This window comes from Lepidochelys kempii, chromosome 8 (genome assembly GCF_965140265.1).
Source record: "Lepidochelys kempii isolate rLepKem1 chromosome 8, rLepKem1.hap2, whole genome shotgun sequence".
Taxonomy (NCBI): Eukaryota; Metazoa; Chordata; order Testudines; family Cheloniidae; genus Lepidochelys; species Lepidochelys kempii.
This window is the reverse complement of record NC_133263.1, coordinates 92,557,435-92,575,345: the sequence shown is the minus strand read 5'-3', so window position 1 is coordinate 92,575,345 and position 17,911 is coordinate 92,557,435. Positions and strand designations below refer to the sequence as shown.

The 17,911-nt window shown below is 42.9% G+C and overlaps 1 protein-coding gene across 1 annotated transcript in view; it reads right to left on the bottom strand.

The window, feature by feature from the left end:
- Nucleotides 1-15,302, bottom strand: part of C8H1orf87 (chromosome 8 C1orf87 homolog) — a 33,607-nt gene extending 18,305 nt beyond the window's left edge. Inside the window, exons 1-6 of the mRNA XM_073358251.1 lie at nucleotides 15,282-15,302; nucleotides 13,522-13,679; nucleotides 10,065-10,284; nucleotides 2,662-2,790; nucleotides 1,786-2,049; nucleotides 145-266 (exon numbers count right to left, since the gene is read on the bottom strand). Coding sequence (XP_073214352.1) covers nucleotides 145-266; nucleotides 1,786-2,049; nucleotides 2,662-2,790; nucleotides 10,065-10,284; nucleotides 13,522-13,637 — 851 coding nt within the window. The 5' untranslated portion in view covers nucleotides 13,638-13,679; nucleotides 15,282-15,302. The remainder of the gene's footprint in view (nucleotides 1-144; nucleotides 267-1,785; nucleotides 2,050-2,661; nucleotides 2,791-10,064; nucleotides 10,285-13,521; nucleotides 13,680-15,281) is intronic.
- Between the last annotated feature and the right edge of the window lie 2,609 nt (nucleotides 15,303-17,911).

The following is a 17,911-nucleotide window of genomic DNA, read 5'->3' as shown; positions in this document are numbered from 1 at the left end:
ATCCTCAATGAAAAGAGCAGGCTTGAAAACATTCTGAAAATACAACACCTACAAGACTTTTACCAAAGAAAAAAAGAGGATTTCTCAGATATTTTTCTCATTTGTTTAGAGTAATAAATACATTTAGAAAAACAAAAATAGAACCTTTTGCTATGATCCTTTAAAGTTACACTCTTTGCTTGAAAACCCAGATCACATGTCTTGATATTCTGCATTTCAAATGCTGCAGCTAGTCTTAGAAACTGAATCAGCTTTTCAGAATTTACCTTAAAAAACAGATAGGTATAAACACAAGCAAAGTGCATAGGAAAATGTCAGTCTGTTATAACCTCTCTCATAAATTGCATCTTCCTGAGAAAATTAAAGTGAAAGTAAAGTGCTTTAGGGGAACAAAATCACATTTAATTTTACTTACAAAGTTAAAAGGTATCTCATACGTGAAAAATATTGGATTTGTGCCTTTTTATGTTTGTATATGATGTATAATGAATCCCCTGAAATGAACAGTTAAGACCACTGAAGTCAATTGAAATCAATGGGAGTCTTTTCTCTGACTTCACTGGACTTTGGACCAGGCCCTTATAGGCCAGTGGAGGGCAAGAGGAGAAGAGGAAGACAGGTCCCTAGGATTAGTGGATTAGCACCTGAGCATTTAGTGGGATAAGAAAGAGTTTGGCAGCAGGAGGTTTTGTGTGTGTATGGGGAGATCTGGCAGGAAGAGCTGGGTGAGGGTGTGCGTCGGAGGACTGATTTATAGGGCTACATCAGAAATACTCAGTATTACAGAAATGACTCCATGAGACAAGGGCTCCCCTGTGCCTCATTCAGCATACCCCTAACAAGACGCAATACCCACTGCACCGCTAAACTGGCTGAGTACTTGCACAGCACAGCCTGCCTTCCTGCTAATTGTTATTTAGAAAGTGCTAATGTTAAAACTGAGGAGCAAATCCTACCCCTGTGTCCCCTGCAAAAGAGAAGACACCATTTGGGGGGGACGGTGAAAAGGGTGCAAAGTAGCTTGTAAATGCTATGACTGGTATGGGAGAGAGTGGAATATATTGACAGTGGTCCTAGGTGCTGGAACTAGGAGTGCTGCGGGTGCTGCCACCCCCTGGCTTGAGGTAGTAACAACAACAAATACATGGTTTCCTCCTTCAGCACACCTACTATAAAAATTGGTCCAGCACCACTGGACGTAGTAGCATGATACTTAGCACATAAAGCGCAAGGCGGTGGAACATCAGGACCATTCCCTAAAAAAATACACATCTCTACTACCTGACCTGAAGAAGAATCTCCATTCGTGGTTGTGTTGGAGCCAATGGGCGGGATTTGCAAAAAATCAATGCTGGATTAACTCAATTCCCTTTCAAGTGAAGGGTAAAACTTCCAGAATTAAGACAATGCTGAATGATTCTGAAAATCCCACCTGATTACATCTGTAGTTCAATCACTATGGGCAGTGATACATAAGCAAAATTGCCAGTATATTGCAACTTCCTTTCTGCTGTCAGTTACTGTAATCAATCACAGTAGCAACACTGGAGGCATATTAAAAGACAGAAAATGTCTAAAACGCAGAGGTCGTTTTGGCCACATTTGCTGATTAATCCTCAAACAAAAAACAAAGCCTAACATACGAGCATGTCTAAGCTAAGGAAGTTACTGCGTATTAACCTCTCTCTTCTATTTACTTGACTTGCATGGATAAGTAAAAAGGAAAAAAAAAAGTGAAAAAGACTAATTGATTTTCCCCCAGTTAAGACACCCTGATGAACATACCAATTCAGAGTCATTTGACTCAGAAAACCTCTCAAAGAGGAGCTTGACAGTTGGTAATTGAAGAGGGACTTCATGCTTCAGAAGGAAGGAGCTCAGCTGCGACTGAGGAAGAAATCCGGAGATGGGATCCAGACTCTTAAGCTCTCTCTGCAGCTTTTCTAACCCGGCTAACCTAACAGGACCCAGACTGAGCTCATTTCTGACGAGAGCCAGGAGAGAATCCTCTTCCTCGGGTGACTCCATTGGCCCTTGGCATATAGTATGCTGGAAATCATTTAGAAAAGAAACATCTGATTATCTAATATACAGTAACTCAAATGAAGAATGGTAAAGCAGATGGTTGAAGGGAGATTGCTTTATAACGTCGTTACAATGGCTGCACTGAGCAAAACAGCAGGCTCAGTCCACTCAGCCCCCTGGCTGCATGCTAAAGCTGTGCAACAGGGCTAAAGCTGCCCTACATGGACAGCTGAGGATTCCATCTGCCACAGAGGAATCCTGGGATTGCACAAAGCGGGCAAAGCTGCAGTTCCCCTCTTTGGTATAGGGGGCATGCTACGGTCAAACGTTGGAGGATGAGAGCCTGTGGTGGTTTCCAGATTCTCAGATGCTAGTGATGTAATTTAGAGCAGCCCTACAGCTGCTCTCAGTTACACCAAAGGCTGTTTTGTCTGGCTCAGGATTAGGGAGATAAACAGGTGGCTTAGAGTCCCCTGCCCCCTGGCTCCTTTCCCGCTCTTTTTCCTCACTTATTCAACGTGTAAACTTTGTCTAGCTGAGGACTGAGCCCATCATTAGCAGGCCAACACTTGAACAAAATTGTCATTGAAAATATTTAATAGATGACCAGTTGTGGCAATATTTCACTACATTTACCTGGTGATGTCCTACATGTTGTCTTAAAGACCAAGCTCTAAGAGATGGCTTTTGGAGGGCATGAATGTAGGACAAAGACTGATCTCCTGATGGGACAGACACACAATGAATATTTGGTGGTTTTAAAACCTTGAAGAACAAATGTGGAATTAGACATAAGGCAATCAAAGAAAAACAAATAGTTGTGTTCTAAACAAAATATACTCTGAGTACAAATATTGACATGCAAATATTTCATCATACAAAATATATGCTAGTTATTCCTTTTTAGAAAGCAAACATGTTTAAACTCCAACAATAATACATCCTGAAGACATATTTAACTGGAACAGCTATTAAATTATACCTCATTTTATTAGTATAATTAGCTCGTCCAGCTCTGAAAACATTCCCCTACCACTTAAGATGAAGGAAACTCTCCATCGGCTGTTGGCATTATAGTGCCTATGACTCATAGATGTGCAGTTCTAATTCCACCTAGTAGAAGGCAGTGGTGCTCACAAACACTAGCCAGTTTGTTGCAATCATGGAATGCATTCAACTTTCCAGTAGCAGGGTTAGTAAGTCTCATTGTTTAGTATTTCATACTGAGCATTAGAAATGCTCTCCTGCATGAGAGATTAGGGTTAACAGTCCACATTATTTTCAGCAAGAGATTAATTAAAGCCCAACATTTCTAAAAGCAAGCTGGCATAAATGAATCAGTTCATTGAACAAATATCTGAACGGATAACATGTCTTTCCTTTATTCCTCTGCTGAAAGCTAAACCTATCCTGATGCAGAAAGAAACAAATGCCAGGAGCTGCCTTTTGCAATAGGTTTAAAACAAACATAAATGATTAGCTACTTTCAGTGCTGATAGTCCCCAAATATTACCCTTCCTTATAACTACTGCACATACTGACAGGTTTCAGAGTAGCTGCCGTGTTAGTCTGTATCCACAAAAAGAAAAGGAGGACTTGTGGCACCTTAGAGACTAACAAATTTATTTGAGCATAAGCTTTCGTGAGCTACAGCTCACTTCAACGGATGCATGCAGTGGAAAATACAGTGGGGAGATTTACATACACAGAGAACATGAAACAATGGGTGTTACCATATACACTGTAAGGACAGTGATCAGGTAAGGTAAGCTATTACCAGCAGGAGAGCTGGGGGCGGGGGAAACCTTTTGTAGTGATAATCAAGGTGGGCCATTTCCAGCAGTTGACAGGAACGTCTGAGGAACAGCGGGGGGAAGGGGGGGGGAAACATGGGGAAATAGTTTTACTTTGTGTAATGACCTATCCACTCCCAGTCTTTATTCAAGCCTAAATTAATTGTATCCAGTTTGCAAATTAATTCCAATTCAGCAATCTCTCGTTGGAGTCTGTTTTTGAAGTTTTTTTGTTGAAGAATTGCAACTTTTAGGTCTGTAATCGAGTGACCAAAGAGATTGAAGCTTTCTCCCACTGGTTTTTGAATGTTATAATTCTTGACGTCTGATTTGTGTCCACTTATTCTTTTACGTAGAGACTGTCCGGTTTGGCCAATGTACATGGCAGAGGAGCATTGCTGGCACATGATGGCATATATCACATTGGTAGATGTGCAGGTGAACGAGCCTTGTGCAGGTGAATGAGCCCTGCAGTGGCTGATGTGATTAGGCCCTATGATGGTGTCTCCTGAATAGATATGTGGACACAGCTGGCAAGGGGCTTTGTTGCAAGGATAGGTTCCTGGGTTAGTGGTTCTGTTGTGTGGTTGCTGGTGAGTATTTGCTTCAGGTTGGGGGGCTGTCTGTAAGCAAGAACTGGCCTGTCTCCCAAGATCTGTGAGAGTGAGGGGTTGTCCTTCAGGATAGGTTGTAGATCCTTGATGATGCATTGTAGAGGTTTTAGTTGGGGGCTGAAGGTGATGGCTAGTGGTGTTCTGTTATTTTCTTTGTTGGGCCTGTCCTGTAGTAGGTGACTTCTGGGTACTCTTCTGGCTCTGTCAGTCTGTTTCTTCACTTCACCAGGTGGGCATTGTAGTTGTAAGAACACTTGATAGAGATCTTGTAGGTGTTTGTCTCTGTCTGAGGGGTTGGAGCAAATGCGGTTGTATCGTAGAGCTTGGGTGTAGACATTGGATCGTGTGGTGTGTTCTGGATGAAAGCTGGAGGCATGTAGGTAGGCATAGCGGTCAGTAGGTTTCCGGTATAGGGTGGTGTTTATGTGACCATCATTTATTAGCACTGTAGTGTCCAGGAAGTGGATCTCTTGTGTGGACTGGTCCAGGCTGAGGTTGATGTTGGGATGCAATTTGTTGAAATCATGGTGGAATTCCTCAAGGTCTTCTTTTCCATGGGTCCATATGATGAAGATGTCATCAATATAGCGCAAGTAGAGTAGGGGCATTAGGGCATGAGAGCTGAGGAAGCGTTGTTCTAAGTCAGCCATAAAAATGTTGGCATACTGTGGGGCCATGCGGGTACCCATGGCAGTGCCGCTGATTTGAAGGTATACACTGTCCCCAAATGTGAAATAGTTATGGGTGAGGACAAAGTCACAAAGTTCAGCCACCAGGTTTGCTGTGACATTATCGGGGATACTGTTCCTGACGGCTTGTAGTCCATCTTTGTGTGGAACGTTGGTGTAGAGGGCTTCTACATCCATAGTGGTCAGGATGGTGTTTTCAGGAAGATCACCAATGGATTGTAGTTTCCTCAGGAAGTCAGTGGTGTCCTGAAGATAGCTGGGAGTGCTGGTAGCGTAGGGCCTGAGGAGAGAGTCTACATAGCCAGACAATCCTGTTGTCAGGGTGCCAATGCCTGAGATGATGGGGCGTCCAGGATTTCCAGGTTTATGGATCTTGGGTAGCAGATAGAATACCCCTGATTGGGGTTCCTGGGGTGTGTCTGTGCGGATTTGTTCTTATGCTTTTCCCCATGTTTATTCTTCTCCCCACCCCCCCAGCTGTTCCTCAGACGTTCTTGTCAACTGCTGGAAATGGCCCACCTTGATTATCACTACAAAAGGTTCCCCTCTCCTGCTGGTAATAGCTCACCTTACCTGATCACTCTCGTTACAGTGTGTATGGTAACACCCATTGTTTCATGTTCTCTGTGTATATAAATCTCCCCACTGTATTTTCCACTGAATTCATCCGATGAAGTGAGCTGTAGCTCACGAAAGCTTATGCTCAAATAAATTTGTTAGTCTCTAAGGTGCCACAAGTCCTTCTTTTCTCTGTACTGCACAATCGACCATCCTCCCCACGCACTGTATTCCTAATCTCCTACCACCTGAAATGGTTTGCTTTGCATCAAAAATACAGTAGGTCCCAAATACAGAAACGATGACCCAAATATCAGCCTTCCAAAACAAGGGCTGAAGTGGTTTATTTATGAAATTCCTAGGGATGGAGGAGAAGCTGCACAAAGACCGCAGAGTTGTACATGGAACAACGTAGAGTATTGTTAGGTATTTAGCAAACAACACTGCAAACTGAAGGAGAGAGGAAGAGAAGGGAGAAATACGTTTCCTGACTGGGAAGTTATTGAACATACTGAACAGGAAACAGATACTGATTCTCCCTGCCCCAGGGAGAGAATGTGTATCTTCTCCTGTGGAAATTTGTCTCTGGTCTTAAAACTGAAGGGCAGGATTGTGACCCTGTGCAGTGGAATAAAGGTGAATAAGATCCCCTCCACCTATATGGCCACATGAGCGCTCCCTTCATTTTTGCTCCTGGTGCTGAGGCTAGAACATGGGGGATAGAATTCGGACTGTGAATCTGGTACTTCTTCCAAGCAGGGAGCAAAGAGCAGGCCAAAGAGGCAGAATTAACATGCTGAGCTGGCACAAATGGGGAAGTCAGCCATACGTAGTAAAGAGCTCCAGTGAGTTACTTCCCCTGAGCAAGGGAGCAGCACTCAAAAAGGCACAATTCCTGCCCCTAGGACAATGCAGTTATGCACTGTCCCATGTGTGAGGCAGAGTCTAAATTTTTAAAGCATACTTCCCCTCAGCACAACCTCTAGGACTGACACAGTTTGACTCAGGGGTGTACAGCACCTCTCAGAGTCAGGCCGGGCATTCCAAGCTGTGCACCCACAAAGGGAGGTACCCAAAATTACTGAACACTTCTAAAAATCTAGGGTCCAGCTAGAGCGGGGCAAATAATGGATTTTTTTGGTTCACTGGCAATTCTGAATTTTTTTTTTTAATTTCTGGTCGAAGAAAATATTTCTTTTGACCCAAAACAAAATGTTTCATTTCAATTTCAAGCATTTTTAATGTTTCTGCATTTTGTAAAAAATAAAATGGAAGAAGTTTGATTTTTTCGAATGTTGGGGGGCAGGGGTAGGGGTTCCAACACAAACAATATGGGAAAACCAACATGAATTGGCAAAGCATTACAGTTAGACTGAATCTAATTTTTTTGCTGAAAAAAGTTTTGTCCAGAAAATAGGGCTGTCAAGTGATTAAAAACATTAATCACGATTAATGGCGCTGTTAAACAATAACAGAATACCATTTATTTAAATATTTTTGGATGTTTTCTACATTTTCAAGTATATTGATTTCAACTGCAACACAGAACACAAAGTGTACAGTGCTCACTTCATATTTATTTTTATTACATATATTTGTGCTGTAGAAAACAAAAGAAATAGTATTTTTCAATTCACCTCATACAAGTACTGTAGTGCAATCTCTCTATCATGAAAGTTGAACTTACAAATGTCGAATTATGTACAAAAAATAACTGCATTCAAAAATAAAACAATGTAAAACTTTAGAGCCTACAAGTTCACTCAGTCCTACTTCTTTTTTAGCCAGTCATACAAACAAGTTTGTTTACATTTGCAAGAGATAATGCTGCACGCTTGTTTATGTCACCTGAAAGTGAGAACAGGCATTCGCATGGCACAGTTGTATCTTGCGATGCCGGCTAATTACATGTCAGATGTGTTAATGATTCATATGTCTCTTCATCTTCAGCCACTATTCCAGAGGTGATGCATCCATGCTAATGAAGGGTTCTGCTTGATAATGATCCAAAACAGTGCAGATCAATGCATGTTCACTTTCATCCTCTGAGTCAGATGCCACCAGCAGTTGATTTTCTGTTTTGGTGGTTCGAGTTCTGTAGTTTCCACATAGAATCACAGAATATCAGGGTTGGAAGGGACCTCAGGAGGTCATCTAGTCCAACCCCCTGCTCAAAGCAGGACAAATCCCCAATTAAACCATCCCAGCCAGGGCTTTGTCAAGCCTGACCTTAAAAACTTCTAAGGAAGGAGATTCCACCACCTCCCTAGGTAACCCATTCCAGTGTTTCACCACCCTCCTAGTGAAAAAGTTTTTCCTAATATCCAACCTAAATCTCCCCCACTGCAACTTGAGACCATTACTCCTTGTTCTGTCACCTGCTACCACTGAGAACAGTCTAGAGCCATCCTCTTTGGAACCTCCTTTCAGGTAGTTGAAAGCAGCTATCAAATCCCCCCTCATTCTTTTCTTCTGCAGACTAAATAATCCCAGTTCCCTCAGCGTCTCCTCATAAGTCACGTGCTCCAGCCCCCTAATCATTTTTGCTGCTCTCTTCTGGACTCTTTCCAATTTTTCCACATCCTTCTTGTAGTGTGGGGCCCAAAACTGGACACAGTACTCCAGATGAGGCCTCACCAATGTCGAATAGAGGGGAACGATCACATCCCTCAATCTGCTGGCAATGCTCCTACTTATACAGCTCAAAATGCTGTTAGCCTTCTTGGCAACAAGGGCACACTGTTGACTCATATCCAGCTTCTTGTCCACTGTAACCCCTAGGTCCTTTTCTGCAGAAGTGCTGCCTAGCCACTTGGTCCCTAGTCAGTAGCACTGCATGGGATTCTTCCGTCCTAAGTGCAGGTCTCTACACTTGTCCTTGTTGAACCTCATCAGATTTCTTTTGGCCCAATCCTCTAATTTGTGTAGGTCCCTCTGTATCCTATCCCTACCCTCCAGCGTATCTACCTCTCCTCCCAGTTTAGTGTCATCTGCAAATTTGCTAAGGGTGCAATCCACACCATCCTCCAGATCATTTATGAAGATGGGAGCATGGGAGTGTTGCTCTTTTAAGACTTCTGAAAGCATGCTCCACACCTCGTCCCTCTCAGATTTTGGAAGGCACTTCAGATTCTTAAACCTTGGGACGAATGCTGCAGCGATCTTTAGAAATCTCACATTGGTACCTTTTTTGCATTTTGTCAAATCTGCAGTGAAAGTGTTCTTAAAATGATCAATGTGCTGGGTCATCATCCGAGACTGCTATAACATGAAATACATGGCAGAATGTGGGTAAAACAGAGCAGGAGACATATTATTCTCCCCCAAGGACTTCAGTCAAAATTTAATTAATGCATTTTTTTTTAACAAGCATCATCAGCATGAAAGCATGTCATCTGAAATGGTGCCCAAAGCATGAAGGGGCACTTGAATGTACAGCATATCTGGCACATAAATACCTTGCAACGCCAGTTATAAAAGTGCCATGTGAATGGCTGTTCTCGCTTTTAGGTTACATTGTAAATGAGAAGCGGCCAGCATTATCTCCCGTAAATGTAAACAAACTTGTTTGTCTTAGCGATTGGCTGAATAAGAACTAGGACTGAGTGGACTTGTAGGCTCTAACGTTCTACACTGTTTTGTTTTTGAGTGCAGTTATGTAACAAAAAAATTGGCATTTTTAAGTTGCACTTTCACAATAAAGAGATTGCACTACAGTACTTTTATGAGCTGAACTGAAAAATATTATTTCTTTTATCATTTTTACAGTGCAAATATTTGTAAGAAAATAATAATATAAAATGAGCACTGTACACTTTGTATTCTGTGCTGTGATTGAAATCAACATATCTGAAAATGTAAAAAAACATCCAAAAATATTTAATACATTTCTATTGGTATTCTATTGTTTAACAGTGTGATTAAAACAGCAATTAATCAAGATTAATTTTTTAAATCGTGATTAATTTTTTTTAGTCAATCACGTGAGTTAACTGCGATTAATCAACAGCCCTACCAGAAAATTGCACCTCAATCTTGTTCAGACTTCTGTGAGCCAGTTTATCCATCTGTGAGATGAGTATAATCCTGCTTATTTATATCACAGGACACAGTGCAGCTGAATTAACATCAGCAATGCCTTTTGAGATCCTCAAGATACTAAAGACCTGAGTGCAAAATTCTTATTCAACTTGACTTCAGCAGGACTATTTGCATGAGCAAGTGCTCACAAACATAAGGATTGCATTACTAGGTTCCTAGTTCACATAATATTTATATTGCTGCAAAGAGACCTGGTTATTTCAACATTAAGTATTACCCATGGATTTCCCCTGTAACTGATTGTGCAATTCAAATTGTTGCGGCTACAGTTTATAGCAACTCACTTTGCCATCCAAAAATCTGCTGTTGCTTGTTTGCGCTTGTTTAGACTCGTGTTCTTCCTGTTTGTCTGTGCTCCGTCTTTCATAATCTAGGTCATAACTGATTTGTTGACAAAGAGGGTTATTGAGACCTGGAGGATTTCCATGTGTCTGTCTTGTATTACAACTAGGCAATTTCCGGAGTGCAGACTGAGTTTCCACTTTCGTGCCCTCCTTTGCCTTGCTGCGAAAAACAGGAGCAGAGATATAGCCTTATGCAAATATATATTCCATTTGCATTTAGATTAGACAGTAACATACATATTCTGTTCTTAGAAAGTTAGTTGCTTGGATTTGAAGCCCTCAGATATTATCAGTGGAATCTAGATTCGTATGTTTCAAAGCCAGACAAGACCATTAGATCATCTAGTCTGACCGCCTGTGTAACAGGCTAGAGAATTTCATCCAGTTACTCCTGTATTGAGTCCCATTATTTGTAGACAGGGGTGAAAGTAACTTAAAGGACTTAACGGTATGCAGGGTGGCCGGAGTCCTGGGCAAGGTGGCAGGTGGAGGGGGCCGCTCTGGGCCCCCAGAAAGGGGGGGGCCTCGGGTGGAAGGGGCAGGACTGGGGCCAGACTTCCCCAGCCAGCCCATCAGCACTGCCCAGCCCGCGCTCTGGCAGCAATTTAAAGGGCCTGGGGCTCCAATCACTGCCACAGTAGCGGCTGGAGCCCTGGGGCCTTTTAAATAGCCAGGCCCCGGCAGCTGCCTCTTTTGTTTCCCCCCCCCCGCCCCCGCCGCCATCAGCGGCCTTGCTGGTACGGTGCTTGAAGCATTGCCGTGGCAGCACTTTAACGTCGGCTGTGTGCCGGCCCATACCGGCAGCCACTTTCTCTCTGGTACACCATACCAGCCCGTACCAGCTTACTTTCACCTCTGCTTGTAGAGGAGGAGACATTAGGAAGCTGGAATTGCTATGGCTTTAGGATTCAGTATTAGGAAGGCTGACCCAAATAAACACTTACTGCACCATGGGACAAGTTCAGCTCCAGCGTCAATTTGGCTCAGGTCTAGTGAACGTCACTGAACCGCTGACCTAACTGGAGTGGTATTAATCCTGTCCCAGGAAAGATTTTGACCTCACAGAGATGGCACAGAGAGATTAGCCAAACACACTTGTCTATGGGTGTTCTAGAGTGTAAAATGGATCTTTGCTTAAAGGTTCCTTTGGGTTTATACAGTTTCCCTCACTCTTTCACTGATGTTAGATTGGAATTTCAACAACCAGACACATATTCTGTTAGTAATCATCAAGTTGGGTTTCCTGTGTAAAGCAGGTTATTTCTTATTATACCCCATTGTAACGTCATAGAATCATAGAATATCAGGGTTGGAAGGGACCTCAGGAGGTCATCTAGTCCAACCCCCTGCTCAAAAGCAGGACCAATCCCCAATTAAATCATCCCAGCCAGGGCTTTGTCAAGCCTGACCTTAAAAACTTCTAAGGAAGGAGATTCCACCACCTCCCTAGGCAACGCATTCCAGTGTTTCACCACCCTCCTAGTGAAAAAGTTTTTTCCTAATATCCAACCTAAACCTCCCCCACTGCAACTTGAGACCATTACTCCTTGTCCTGTCCTCTTCTACCACTGAGAATAGTCTAGAACCATCCTCTCTGGAACCACCTCTCAGGTAGTTGAAAGTAGCTATCAAATCCCCCCCCATTCTTCTCTTCTGCAGACTAGACAATCCCAGTTCCCTCAGCCTCTCCTCATAAGTCATGTGTTCCAGTCCCCTAATCATTTTTGTTGCCCTTCGCTGGACTCTTTCCAATTTATCCACATCCTTCTTGTAGTGTGGGGCCCAAAACTGGACACAGTACTCCAGATGAGGCCTCACCAATGTCGAATAGAGGGGAACGATCACATCCCTCAATCTGCTGGCAATGCTCCTACTTATACAGCTCAAAATGCTGTTAGCCTTCTTGGCAACAAGGGCACACTGCTGACTCATATCCAGCTTCTCGTCCACTGTCACCCCTAGGTCCTTTTCCGCAGAACTGCTGCCTAGCCATTCGGTCCCTAGTCTGTAGCTGTGCATTGGGTTCTTCCGTGCTAAGTGCAGGACCCTGCACTTATCCTTATTGAACCCCATCACATTCCACGTCCTGGAAGAACGGACTTCTCTTCCAATTTGTATTTTAATTAAGACTGCAGGTTACACTGAATTGGAAGACAGACCACTCAAATTCTTCTGTTTTCTTTTTTTGATGACCAGCCCTTACAGCAAAGGGAGAAAGGCAATGCTCATGGAAAATTCTTACCATTGATAATCTATTATTAATACCCTTCTTTTTTATGCACGATAAACAAGTTAACTAAACACCACCATCAAATTACTACATGTGATATATTATCAACTAGATGAGAAGAACCAGTGGTAAGTCATTAATTTTAATAAATGTCATGGTGTTCACATTTTCCAGTCTAGTTCACAAAGAGAAATATAGGATTGGGTTTTTAAAAGTGAGTCAGTGGTGGGGGGTTTTTTAAAGCACAACTGCAGGAAATCTATAATATTTCCTGTGAGTGCTGCTATTTTGCCTATAATGCTACCTAACTAATGCTTGATTTATTGCACATACTATAAAATGTTTTCTATTGCTAGATTTAGAAGTTAGATATTAAGATCTCTCTTTTCATTTTCTTTTTAAGTAGCTAATTCCTATTTGTCATCCAGCTGTCTCTTTTTTAAGGCCAAGGTTTTCAAAAATGGGGGCCTAAAGTTAGAAGTGGGATTTTCAAAGTCACTAGGGATTCAGACATCTAATTCCCATTAGAAATAAATGGGGGTTACAATTTTCAAAAGTGCTTAACGCCTACTTACTTTCAATGGGATGTAGGCTCCTAAATCACTTAGGTGCTTTTGAAAATGTTGCCCTGGGTTTCCACATCTCCTGGGCAGCTTTGCAAACCCAACTCCTAAAGGCCAGATTTTCAGAGTAGATTACGTCCCATTTAGGTTGCTAAATTAAGTGGCCAGCTCCTTAAATGTACTCAGCTTTTGGCAGCTCCCAGTGGTCTCAGTGGAAGCTGGTGGGTGCTGAATACTTTTGAAAACCTCATTTTTTGCTGAGCTCTTTTGGTAACCTGGACCATATTTTGGCATGCAAGGCACCTGATTTTCAAAAGTGCTGAATACCCAGTAGCTCCCCTGGAATTTAATAACATCTGTGCAATCTGAAAATCAGGATACATACTTAGATGTTTACATAGGGACTTATGAGCCTAACATTAAGCACCCACTTTAAAAAAAATGTCTTGGCCCTAAGTACTTATAGGCTACAATTTGGGGTCTTGTTTTTATTTTTATTGTAGTCTTAAACTCATCCAGCATTTCAAATTCCTTCAGTGATGCTTCCTGAAACAAATAAACAATTACATTCATATGCTGTAGAGTTCTTCAGCATCATACTTACATTTTTGGTTTTTCCACCATGCACCGGACGTACTTGCTCCCAATGATTTTTACGATGGTCTCAGTATGTGCATCAGCCCCATAGTGAACATTCCTGACTGAAGACATGATTGGCATCAAGTACAACTATCAGTCTATATATTGTCCATTCCCACTCTCCTGTAACATTAAACAAGATGTCATCACCAACTGCGTTTGACGGGTAAGAGGGATGGTGGGATCGAGTAAGTCACCTCTCTCCATTTATGAACGGAATTGAAAATGGGGTGGGGACAGAGCCTCGACTGGCGTATATTGGTGTAGCTGCCTTGGTTTGGATGGATCTATGCAGATTTACACCAGCTGCCTAGAGTGCTTGTACAAACTCACTCCTACCTGGGTTGCCAATTCAAATCCAAAATGTCTTGAAAGGAATAAATAAATAAACAAACCCAGGTTCTGATCAGCAGTCACGGTGGCAGCCCTGGGAGGAATCAGCTGAGCAAAGATCATATCAGGATGTTTCATGGGGTAGGAGGAGGACGGAATGGTTTTCCCTGGGAAGAAAACTACAGGGCACAAAGGCAGCTGGTATACAGGTGAGGCTCAGCTTCTCAGGGGACCCTGACGTGGCCGTTCCTGAGTCCCTCCCTCCCTCCCACAAGCTGTTCGCCTGCCCACACGAGAGAGGAAAGAACAGAGGCCCCGCTGCTGCCTGGCCTGTTTTCGGTGCGACCCGGCCGGGGCAGAGGGGTGGGGAGGGCTCGGGCAGACACAGGTGGGTCATCCCCAGTGAGACACCTCCGTACCCCCCTCACCCAGCAGGCTTCTTCTGCCTCCCCACCAGGCGCTTGCAGCCCCTACCTGGCTGCTTCTGGCCAGTGGCCGCCGTCCCGCAGAGGCCGCCGAGCCGGGGGAGAGCCGACGGGAGCCCCGCGGCAGCCGGCGCGGGCTACCCCGGGAGCTGCCTGGCAGGAGGCGGCGGCTGTTGCTAGGGGCGCGGGGCCGGGCCCAGGCTGCAGCGCCGCCGGGAGGCAGCGGGAAGAGGAGCTGAGCCGGAGCTCGCGCCGCTGCCGGCTCCCCGGGCCCGTGCGGGGCTCGCGCCGGCCGGCCAGCCACAGCGGTGGCAGCCCACCCAATGCACTAGCCGCCCCCAGATTCATACAGATCTGCTCTTGTGGTCTGACCCAGAGCCCAGAGAAATTAAAGGGAGGCTGTCAAGGTGCCTTCCCCGCTCTGAACTCCAGGGTACAGATGTGGGGACCTGCATGCAAACCTCCCAAGCTTACTTTTACCAGCTTAGGTTAAAACTTCCCCAAGGGACAAACTATTTTAACTTTTGCCCTTGGACTTCCGCTGCCACCACCAAACGTCTAACACCAGTTACTGGGAACAAGTCTGTTTGGAAATGTCTTCCCCCCCGCCAAAATCCTCCCAAATCTTACACCCCCTTTCCTGGGGAAGGTTTGATAAAAATCCTCACCAATTTGCAGAGGTGACCACAGACACAAACCCTTGGATCTTAAGAACAATGAAAAAGCATTCAGTTTCTTAAAAGAAGAATTTTCATAGAAGAAAAAGTAAAAAGAATCACCTCTGTAAAATCAGGATGGTAAATACCTTACAGGGTAATTAGATTCAAAACACAGAGAATCCCTCTAGGCAAAACCTTAAGTTACAAAAAGACACAAAAACAGGAATCTCCATTCCATTCAGCCCAGCTTATTTTCTCAGCCATTTAAATAAATCAGAATCTAACGCATCTCTAGCTAGATTACTTACTAAATTCTAAGACTCCATTCCTGTTCTGTCCCTGGCATCACACTGACAGAGAGAGATAGGCTTTGTTTCTCCCTCCCCCCAGCTTTTGAAAGTATCTTGTCTCCTCATTGGTCATCTTGGTCAGGTGCCAGCAAGGTTATCCTAGCTTCTTAACCCTTTACAGGTGAAAGGGTTTCTCCTCTGGCCAGGAGGGATTTTAAAGGTGTTTATCCGTCCCTTTATATTTATGACAGAGGCTGACGCTGGCTGAATCAGGGCTTGAGGTTATTAGTGGCACTAAATTCAAATGGGAATTTTGGGGTGCACAAGAATGCAGAATCGGGCCCAGAGATAGACCCTCATCCTTGTTATTGAATCCCTGACCTGGAGCAGCATCACTATAAGTCACCAGGAGAAAGCGTTCACTGAGCACACTCCATTTACCACGTGTTGTTAAAAGGAAAGGAGATGAACAGTAGTATCAAGTGAATTAAAAATTAGCCCATTTTAAACCTCCGTTGAAACTGACTAGGTATAAAAAGAAATCCAACTCCTAGGGGGAGGTACAAAAGTCAAAATCCAACACATTTCTTTACAGGCAGTTATGAAAACTGTTCTTCCTGAAAGTTTAATTACAGATCCATTTCAAAGGTTGGATATTTCACACTGGGATGAAGTCTGCCCTGAGTGTGAACAAACACGGATGTTAAAGCCACAATGCAAAGAACACAGCACATTCCAGGTTTTGACAAGCATATACATGTAAGGAATGCACAGAGAGCCAAAGGTGTAAGGTAAGTTTGCAATGGTTTCCTGACAAGTGCATTTTTTTCTTAAACAGAAACACTGACTAGAAGGCACGTTGACTTCCTCCAGATAAGCAGCTAATACCATTGCCATAATAATAGCCAAGCAGACATAACAGATCCCTGGTGCTGGAACTAAGGGGGCTACGGGTGCAGCAACTAGCTTGTAGTAGTAGGAACAAACATCAAATACGTGATTCCACCGTTTCCATCATCAGCACCCTCACTATAAAAATTGTGCAAGCATCCTTGTAACAGATCATTGTTAAAAGACAGTTCTTTCTTTTACTACTGGAACTTTCAGTGCAGCCCAAAGTTATCAAATTAGTAAAATAAAAATGTTGTGAACCCTTACATTACTATGTCAATAGGCCAGATTCCCCCTTGATCTAAGTAGATTAGTATGATTTATTTTTCACAATATATACAGCCGGAAATGGGCCACAACTTGAACCATTTATGCAATGCACCAACTTCCAGACTTGGTGGTTCAGATAAAACAGGATCAAGTTTTGATTTTGCAAAATCAAACCCTAACTGATGAAGTTTTTCAAAACTATATCCAGTCCCAGTTTTGCGCATTTCTAATGTAATAGATGATGACATGAGCAACCAAGCATCTGAAGAAAGTTCATTAGCAATCACAGTTCAGTCCTTTTCCAGAGTGCTGGACAGCAAGTCCTGTGTTTTATAGAGAAGACAGATTCATGAATGACTCTGACTCCCAGTCTCTGCCCTTCAGGGACTGATTCAGTGGTTCTCAACCTGTGGCCCGGAGCTGCGGCCCATGTGACATCCTCAGGGCCATATAGGCTGTATTGGATGCGCCCCACATAACAGTTTGTGAGCCGCATATGTGGCCCACAATGGAAAATAGGTTGAGAACCACTGGTGATTGAATCAGGAAAATGTTACTCTTATTACACTTCCTGTCTGCTAATCCATAGAAAAGCTATGATAACACTATAGAAAAGACATGGCGGGGGTGGGGGGGAGGGGGAATCACATAGGCAGCTTCTGCTATAAAAATGAGGCAACATCCCCTCCCCAGAAAAAAAAATAGGTCATATGCCTGGATCAGCTGAGACAGACCTGCCAGAAAAATATCCGGATCAATTTTAGATTGCAAATATAATAGCATATATTAAGATTTTCCCAGAACACTTACAAAACAGCTTGGTAGCACGCTTTTCCTTTTCCACAAATGCAGCCATTTTTAGTGTTAAGGTCCAATCCATGCAATATTAATTGAAAATGCCTTTGCATCTCATGTCTATTATACATTACATTTGAATGAGTGGCAAGTATGCAATAAAGTGTTTGTAACTATGAAACTGGAAATTGCAATTCTAGTTCTGATCACTGGATGGCACTACAATAGAAATTTCGACCAAAAAAGAAAATCAGATTAGAATTTGATGAAGGCATATGCAATGTGAAATATTGTAATGTAACATTTGATACATTTGCTGATCTAAACTTGATAAACAAAATGGCTACATGAATAATGGGCAATTTAAATCATTTTCTTTTCTGGATTCTTTGTGTATGTATGTTACTACTCCACAGAAAAATATCATGTAATAAAATACTTGGCCCAAAACATATGATTTTTTATTATTTGTCTATGATCATCAGAACATAAATCTTTCTTAATTGAAAGCACTTATATATAAACAATATAATCTACTGTTAGCTCATTAATCCCATTTCAAAAGAATACATCTGTAAGGAGCTAATGTACACTCCAATTGGGCAGCCATTTAGCTTTTTCTATACAAAGCTCATTTTCTTTCACTACAAAAGCACAGAAGTTACTCAGAAAGGTTGCCAAGCATTTGTATT